Raw genomic sequence first — 9,627 nt, 5'->3', positions numbered from 1 at the left:
TGCACAAGGTGTATGGTATGTATATGGTTTAAGTTACATATGATTTGGTTCATTTCTAATTTAGAACTGTGAACTCAAATCTGAAACTGATCTGCAAAGATCAATTCCCTAGTTTTCCAAACCAGAATCAAATCACAAATTCAAAAAATTAGTCAAAGCATATCGAATTGGACTAAACTGAACTGGACCAGCCCGAACCAGTTCGGATTATAAATTTTTCGAATTCCTTGACTCACAAGAAAAAGCATATCAAGTATTTGCTTATTTTTGTTGGCAAGTTATGTCTACTGCATTAGCTGACCAAGAAATGATTTATTTTTGTTGTCAAGTTGTAATGCTCCAACTTTTATTAATCGGATAATATTATCAATTTTCATATTAAGGTCCATTTATGAAATAATAAAATGCAGAAGCAAAACAAAATACATAGGATATTCAAGGTTCCCTCTCGCATAAATACAATGGTACAAGTTTAGTACGGATCATTACAAAATATGCCCTTAGGCTTACATTGAGAATTTCAAAAATGCAATAATTATAATAAAGAGAGTAATAACACATTGGCATTTTCACCGGTGAGTAACAAATCTCGAATCATTAGTAACCTAACTCCTTGAATTCTTGAACGAGACAACAAACTCCACACCTAAACAATGATTTAACGATTGAGATGAGCACAAGGTCCAGTAGGGATTTACAATGATGCAAAATAATGAGATCTATAGATATATGTGATCATGAATACTATCAGGTGATATTTAGATAAGTAACGTGCTCTTTTATATCCAAAATAAAACATACATAAATATATACTTTCATTTAAAAATAAATAAAAAGAAGAAAATATTCCACTTGATATTTCAAGGAAAAACTTATTTATTATCTTTTCACCTTATCATTAGCAATTTAAATGAAATGCTTCAATATCTCCTTTACTTTAGAAAGAAGTTTTAAACCAATCAATCACACACTCATACTAATCTTTAACCCAAAAACAATAATTTCACAATCAACTGTTATTACAATCAATAAAACACCAATTGTACATACCAACATCTAACATATAGACAAGCGATAGCATTCAATTCATTACAAAATTATCTCAATTACACGCTTTCAATCTCCAACACAATTTCACCATAGCACACATATCTACACAATCATGCAACCAAGTGACGAACACAACACAATTAACAACCGGCTTCGTTTTGTCATTCCAACACAGTTTACCAAGCACTAATTTGGAAGGAAATCTGGAACTTACCTCAAAGTGCCACACTTTACCAGTGGCTAGCCGAAGGGAAAGCAAAACCTCCATATAGTCCAACAATCCACACGCTTTATTGGGCACAAATCGGAAGGAAAGAGAAACCTCTGTTAATACACTACGTTTTACCGGTCACAAGTTGGAAGGAAACAGACCGTCTTTTTAAAACTTTAATCCATCAACTCATCATATACATCATCATTTCGATTTGTAAAATTAAATCAACAGCATGTCACATGTATAACCCATTCTACAACAATCAACATTTCCTAGAATTAGACCAACAATCTTATTATCTCATTCAATTTACCAATTCCGCTAACAACCTTCAGAACATGAGCCACTTCTACGACAAACATTTTCTTTCTTTCTCAATTCACAAATATTACATAACTCTAAAATCATGAGATTAACCACTCAACTCATTTAACTACTACAAAATCATAAATACATCACACTTTTTTATGTGTGATATATGTTATTTAATCACACGTTTCAAGTTTTATCAACGTGTGATCTTTGGAATCATTTCGATTTGTAAAATTAAATCAACAAAGCATCGCGCGTACAACTCATTCTACAACAATCAACACTTCCTAGAATTAGACCAACAATCTTATTATCTCATGCATTTCATAATTCAATTTACCAATTCCGCTACCAACCTTCACAACATGAGCCACTTCTACAGCAAACATTTTCTTTCTTTCTCAATTCACAAATATTACATTACTCTAAAATCATGAGATTAACCACTTAACTCATTTAACTACTACAAATTATAAATACATCACACTTTTCTATGTGTGATGTATTTTAATCACACAATTCAAGTTTTGTCAAAGTGTGATCTTTGAGAGTGTAACACGTTTTGAATGTCTTTAAAAGATGATTCCATCACACGTTTTGCCTGTGATAATAATAAATATTTAAATCACATCTTTTAAGTGTGACTAATAACAGATCATAGATTTTAAGTATGATTAATATCTAATAAAACCTGTGATTAATAGTGAGATAAGATCACATATTATATGCATTTCTCATCACAGTTAATGAGTGTGATAAAAAAAAGGGTTCAACATAATCAAATATTATTTTTGTACGCGCATTTGAAGAATATAATACACACTGTACATATATCATTTGAATTACAACCACATATTGAATGAAATAACGTCATATATTTCATAAATGAAAATTGAATGTTCAAAAAGTATATACAAAGGAATTAATAACAAGTTTTTAACTGTGATTACATGCATTAAAAAAAATAAAAAAAAAAACCCGAAGAACAAAGTTCTTGAATTCTTTGACCATATTTTGCATCTCTCCAAACAATTTCTGACTTGAAAAATGAAAACACAAATTAATTAAGTGACCGCTAGCACCATATGAATAAATTTACTATTTGTAGAGACTGTTCTAGTCTTAGAAAAGATAAAGTCGGACATTTTCTCATCACACCGACTCTTCATCTCCTGCATCAACAGAAAATGAAGAACCACTTTGACTGTTACTAGTATAAAATGTTTGGATTACCATATAGATATGACATATACATAGAATCAACAAATCCAAAATGAAAATCTTCAGCGCATGGCCAAATATTTTAAAGTCATAAAACCAAAATAAAAGCCAACTATTATTTAAATATAGCAAATAAAAGTCAACTATTTTAAAGTCACAAAACCAAATATACATGGAATCCACAAATCCAAAATGAAATCTTGAAGTAATTGTGTATTCGTCACCAACTAAATAAATAGTTTATTAGCAATTTAAAGAACGAAAGTTATATCATATTTCTATGTTGGATTTCAACTCATATTGTTTAAGACGAAATTAATCCATTCAACTCGCACTTCATCAAGTTCGGTTTCTGTGTAAGTCCTTTTTTCATTGAATTGCAAGAGGTTATTTACAAACAATTAGATAATGAAGATGATGTACAAGTATCATGAATATAAATATAATAATAAAAGTTGAAATTTATCTCACATTTTGTTTTTTTGGATGCTTTGATCTCTAATGAGGTCTTTCATATATCTCATTACATAAAACCCACATTCCACATTTGTGGGTTGTTGCGGAAAGTACATGAAAAGCATTTTCATTATTATTAGAAACTACATATAAAGTGTTATGATCAAGCTGAACAACCATTACCATAAATATAAGTATGACAAAATTAAAGAAAATGATATTGACTACGTGAACTACTTTCCACATTAGATTGGTCCTCCCCCATTGGCATTTAAAGAAAATGGCATTCAAAGCAAATTATAAGGCAGTTTATCTTCAATATACAAAAGCTTTTAAGACCAACTTCATAAATGATCTTTTTGCTTCATCTTAACAACTTAACAAGCTTCATTTCAATCAAGCCAGTGCTGATACGATATAGGATATATAATTTTGATTGCCCTTGATATCTTGCCCTAGACCCACTCCATCTCAGAATATTTAATTATGGAGGACCCTTGAACTAAACAATGATTTCCAACCTACTATTTTTGCTGCTTAGCCCAAAATGATTTCTAAAATCCCAAGGGCTCAGCACTTTCACAACCTAGATTCGGATAAATTGTCATAGAAAATGAAGGCTCTAAACAACAAAATGCATGCCAACAATATTAAAATTAAATACTGATGTGCAACTGAACCTCAATTTAGAACCTCCTATCTTACATGTAATAGGCAGATGATAAACCAACTCATCCTCTTAACAGAGGAATATATTTTAAAATACAAGTAGTGATCTAGTTTAGTTATCTCATGAAACACAAACATCCAAACAAAGTGTAGAACCTTGCTAAAATTGTATAAAAAAAAAGCATTTTCATTTCTTCATAAAGACAATTAAAATGAAGATTGATAATCTTTTAAAGCGAGAACAAGCACTTGCCTCTTGGCATCCCAAACTTGAAAAGGAACATCCAATGAGTCAATGAAATTAAGGGAAATGAAGTATTTTTTTCTAAGATGGTTCTGAATTACGACAATCTTAGATGATTATGTTGGGAAACATGACTGCTGAAACTAATAGTGTTTTGTGATAGTATTTGTTCACTGTATCACAGATAACAAGGCAAGCATGATGCATCTCACAGAAAGGGAAACATAAAGATAGGTATCAGCATTACATTCATATATCAACATTACATATACAAAAACAAAAATATTGTAAGGAAAGAGATCTTACCAATCATCATTTGAACCGGCAGGAGTAGCATAAAGTGCACCAGACCTTTTCCAATTCTCTAACAGCTTCTTGTTGTTATGACTCTGCGCTGGACCACCAGTAACATGACTTTTATGCAAAACAAGAAGTAGTAATCTCTTTGACGGCCTCATTTGATGTAACTGATTTACAATAGAATTAAGCTACAACCAAAAGAAATTATTAAGAACCATATCCATGCGATTCTAACTTTGAGGAAGAGATATATTACTGTTAAAGCTTATGATCAGCAACCCTCTTACCTGGGAAAAGTTGAAATTATGCCTATTAACAAGCCCCACATTTGCACCATCTATAACTGCATCAAATGGATCATGTCACTGAAGCCACTCCTGAATGAGTGCACCTTCTAAGTTAGTCAGAATGCCATTCTTTTTACGTATTAATCGCTTGAACCATACACAAGCAGCAAATATGGGCCTTTGACTAAGACATTGAATACATTTTCAACAATACAATTACAAGTACATTGATCATTTTCAAACAAGTCTCTCAGGCCTAGCAGTACCTTGGCAGCCATTAGTAGCAGACTGCTGTCTCAAACCCCACCCCTGCCAAAAAGAGTATATCGACATTTGATAAAATATTCATGTGATAAAGTAACAGAGATATGGAGTAATGCAGTCTACCAACATGTCCACTACTAGACATAAATCATTAAGATATTTATGGACAACAAGATGACAATCTAGTTATTCAAATTCCAAATTTGGAAGTAACATAAAGAAACAAGATAAAAATTATTGACAGCATTGTCCACTAATGTGTAAGAATCAACTATAGGAATCAATTCCAAAATAATATACATCTCAAGTAACTCCATGTGTTGAATTGCGGTATTAATCAATGAAGCATAAAGATAATGTCATACCTGAAACTGCATAAAATCAGCCTCAACCTCTCTTTGGCGTACCAAATTGGTCAATGAAGCAGTGAAGTTTTCAGTCTCTTTAGGATCAATATCAATGCTAACAAGCTTCTCTCCACACGATAGGCACACACCCATTTCATCCATTTGCATCCTCGTAACTCTCCAATTCCCATTTCCGAGCCACCCTTGTCCATGCCACCCCCTCCTCCCACATCCCAATTCACCTCCCCAAACCTCTGCATCCCTTTCAGACTCAAACCAACGCTCCACAACCCCAGCAGTCTCTTCCGTGACCTGCCTCACCGTGACACGCAACCGGTGCAACATTTCATAAACTCTATCAGCCTTTTAAAACTCTGGTTGGCACACAATTAACTCAGTACTGGCCTATGCATGATGATGGAATAATATGTATAGTTTAATAAAACTAACAATTCAAGTCCAAGCACTTTGATGCCACATTGCATTGGATCGCCATACAATCACCAAAAAAACAAAAAAACAAAAAAAATTGATACCCCTCATAAAGCACCCAAAACCCTTGTTAATCACCGTTTGTGGCCCACATGCTAACCAATAAGAGATTTCATATCAATATAGATAACTTAGGCAAATTCCCAGCAAAAGAGTCAACGCCCCAAAAAAATTCCCAACAAAGAGATTTCGTTACAATTCTTAAAGCCAATTGTTTATAATTTTAGTATGTCGAAAAAAATTGAAAATTGTTCCCATTCTCAAACAAAATCAATGTCAACATGCAGATTAAAAAACAATCGCAAACCCTATTAACAAAACGATAAGGAAATAAATTATTTTCCAGCTAATGAAGATCGATATTCTGTTGATAAAGGTCCAGCTTTTGCAAGATGAAACCCAAAAAAGAAAAAAAAAAACCCCTAAAATTACCTTTGAAATTGGGCGGATCGAATTTGAGAGCGAGGTCGTACGATCTCGATTTGGAATTAATTGGATCAACCGAATGTGTTGCAAAGGCGAACCTGATTCGATCACCATCAGCTGTCTCGCCGGCCGATCACTGATTGCTAGAGAGAGAGATGAAAGAACGAGAGAGAGAGTGAGAGAGAGCGAAAGGCTGCATTTAGGCCAATTTCCCTGATTATGCCATTTTCAAAATTTTAGTCGCAGTCTAGGGTGTCTTTTTCTTCTTTATTCCCATTATCGGTGAGACGGCTTTAGCAAAGCCGTTTTCAAGAACACGACTTTACCAATGTCGTTTTTAGTGAATAAAAAATTTAAAAAAATAGTTCAATGCAAATGACTTTTGAAAAGTTATTTTTACTTAAATTATAATTAAATTTGAGTTAATTAAAAATTGATTTACTTTTGACTTAGTTTTCTAACCGGGAGTCCCATGCGAGTTTCGTAAGTTTCCACGACTCACGTTGGTCCCTCCCTAGGTGTTTGAGGTGTTCTCCGGACCTTTTCTTGACCGTTATACGATTTTGGCCCCCCGATGGACTATTTTCAAGCTTAGGTGCGAGAAAAGTGCCGTTTCGGACTTAGTTTTCAAATCGGGAGTCCCGTGCTAGTTCCGTAAGTTTTCAAAAGTTACATTGGTCCCTCCCAGGGTGTTTGACCTGTTCCCCGGGCCTTCTCGTGACTGTTACACGATTTTGGCCCCTGACGGCTTATTTTCAAGCTTAAGTGTCAAAAAAGTGCATTTTTTGATTTAGTTCTCACACCGAGAGTCCCGTGCTAGTTCCGTAAGCCTCCGAAACTTACCTTGGACCCTCCCGAGGTGTTTGGGGCATTTCCCGGTCCTTCTCGTGACTGTTACACGGTTTTGGCCCCCCCCCGGTGTCCTATTTCCAAGCCTAAGTGTGGAAAAAGTGTCTCTTTCCAACTTAGTTTTCAAACTGGGAGTCCCGTGCTATTTCTGTAAGTTTTCACAACTCACGTTGGTCACTCCCGAGATGTTTGAGGTGTTCCTAGCCCTTCTTGCGACTATTACATGATTTTGGCCCCCGATGGCCTACTTCCAAGCTTAAGTGTTAAAAAAGTGTATTTTCCGACCTAGTTTTCAAATTGCGAGTCCCGTGCCTAGTTGTTAAGTTTTCACAACTCAAATTGGTCCCTCCTGAGATGTTCGAGGTGTTCCGGGCCTTCTCGTAATTGTTACACGAGTTCGGCCCGCCGAGGCCTATCCTCAAGCTTAAGTGCGAAAAAAGTACATTTTCCAACCTAGTTTTCAAACCAGAAGTCCCACGCTAGTTCCGTAAGTTTCCACAACTTACATTGGTTTCTCGGGACTGTTACAGGATTTTGGGGGGCCCCCGATGGCCTATTTTCAAACTTAAGTGTTTAGGAAGTGCATTTTTTGACGTAGTTTTCAAACCGAGAGTCCCATGCGAGTTCCGTAAGTTTCCACGACTCACGTTGGTCCCTCCCTAGGTGCTTGAGGTGTTCCCCCGACCTTCTCTTGACTGTCACACGATTTTGGCCCCTCGATGGACTATTTTCAAGTTTAGGTACGAGAAAAGTGCCGTTTCGGACCTAGTTTTCAAACCAGGAGTCCCGTGCTAGTTCCGTAAGTTTTCACAACTTACATTGGTCCCTCCCGGGATGTTTGACGTGTTCCCCCGAGCCTTCTCGTGTATTTTTTAACTTAGTTTTCAAACCGCGAGTCCCGTGCTTGTTCCGGAAGTTTCCACAACTTACATTGGTCTCTCCCAAGGTGTTTGAGGTATTCCACGGTCCTTCTCGTGACTGTTACACAGTTTTGGCCACGGATGGCCTATTTTCAAGCTTAATTGTGAAAAAAATGTCTTTTTCGACTTAGTATTCAAAGCGGAAGTCCCGTTCTAGTTCCGTAAGTTTTCACAACTTACATTGGTCCCTCCCGAGATGTCTGAGCTGTTCCTCGGGTCTTCTCGTGACTGTTACACAATTTTGGCCCCCGATGGCCTATATTCAAGCTTAAGTGTGAAAAAAGTGCATTTTTGGACTAAGTTTTCAAACTAGGATTCCCGTGCTAGTTCCGTAAGTTTAGACAACTTACATTGGACCCTCCCGTGGTGGTTGATGTGCTGCCCAGGCCTTCTCGTGACAGTTACCCGATTTTGGTCCCCAATTTTGGCCTATTTTCATTCTTAAGTGTGAGAAAAGTATCTTTTCGGACTTAGTTTTCAAACTAAGAATCCCGTGATACTTCTGTAAGTTTCCACAATTTAAATTGGTCCCTTCTAAGGTGTTTGAGGGGTTCCCCCGGCCATCTCGTGACTGTTACACGACATTGGCACCCGATGGCTAATTTTCATGCTTAAGTGTAAAAAAAGTGCAATTTTTGACTTAGTTTTCGAATCAGGAGTCCTGTGCTACTTCCGTAAGTTTTCACAACTTACATTGGTCCCTCCCAAGGTGTTTGAGGCGTTCCCCGGGCCTTCTCGTGACTGTTACACGATTTTGGTCCGTGAAGGCCTATTTTCAAGCTTAAGTGTGAAAAAGTGCATTTTTTGAGTTAGTTTTCAAACCATGAGTCCCATGTCAGTTCTGAAAGTTTGCACAACGTACATTGGCCACTCTTGCGGTGTTTGAGGCATTCCCGATCCTTCTCGTGACTGTTACACGATTTTCGCAGCCAATGGACTATTTTTAAACTTAAGTGTGAAAAAAGTGGCTTTTTCGACTTAGTTTTTAAACCGGAAGTCCCGTGCTAGTACCGTAAGTTTTCACAACTAACGTTGGTCCCGCCCGAGGTGTTTGAGGTGTTCCCAGGGCTTTCTCGTGACTGTTACACGATTTTGGTGCCCCATGGCCTCTTTTCAAGCTCAAGTGGTAGAAACTGGATTTTTGGACTTAGTTTTCAAACCGCGAGTCCCGTGCTTGTTGAGGAAGTTTCCACAACTTACATTAGTCCCTCCCAAGGTGTTTGAGGTATTCCACGGTTATTCTCGTGACTGTTACACAGTTTTGGCCACCGATGGCCTATTTTCAAGCTTAATTGTGAAAAACATGTCTTTTTCGACTTAGTATTTAAAGCGGAAGTCCCGTTCTAGTTCCGTAAGTTTTCACAACTTACATTGGTCCCTCCCGAGGTGTCTGAGCTGTTCCCCGGGCCTTCTCGTGACTGTTACACGATTTTGGCCCCTGATGGCCTATATTCAAGCTTAAGTGTGAAAAAAGTGTATTTTTGGACTTAGTTTTCAAATTAGGAGTCCCGTGCTAGTTCCACAAGTTTAGACAACTTACATTGGACCCTCCCGTGGTGGTTGATGTGTTGCCCAG

The 9,627-nt window shown here is 36.7% G+C and overlaps 1 protein-coding gene across 25 annotated transcripts in view; it reads right to left on the bottom strand.

Moving 5' to 3' along the window:
* Positions 1-432: 432 nt before the first annotated feature.
* The window catches only part of LOC114306956 (proteinaceous RNase P 1, chloroplastic/mitochondrial), a 49,618-nt gene continuing 40,423 nt past the window's right edge, over positions 433-9,627 (bottom strand). For 10 of the 25 annotated variants that reach the window (XM_082903651.1, XM_082903655.1, XM_082903646.1 and 7 more), the window contains 7 exons: positions 6,289-6,425; positions 5,383-5,676; positions 5,020-5,062; positions 4,754-4,809; positions 4,473-4,654; positions 1,265-1,338; positions 433-646 (listed from right to left, as the gene is read on the bottom strand). In XM_082903651.1, coding sequence (XP_082759777.1) covers positions 1,281-1,338; positions 4,473-4,654; positions 4,754-4,809; positions 5,020-5,062; positions 5,383-5,676; positions 6,289-6,425 — 770 coding nt within the window. In that variant the 3' untranslated portion in view covers positions 433-646; positions 1,265-1,280. Of the gene's footprint in view, positions 647-1,264; positions 1,375-2,431; positions 2,749-4,472; positions 4,655-4,753; positions 4,810-5,019; positions 5,063-5,382; positions 5,739-6,288; positions 6,428-9,627 lie in introns of those variants that run through there. The other 15 variants (XM_082903663.1, XM_082903664.1, XM_082903665.1 and 12 more) reach the window with 8 other exon arrangements.

This window comes from Camellia sinensis, chromosome 13 (genome assembly GCF_055761805.1).
Source record: "Camellia sinensis isolate YWXY chromosome 13, ASM5576180v1, whole genome shotgun sequence".
NCBI classification, from domain to species: Eukaryota; Viridiplantae; Streptophyta; class Magnoliopsida; order Ericales; family Theaceae; genus Camellia; species Camellia sinensis.
This window is presented reverse-complemented; position numbering and strand designations above follow the sequence as displayed.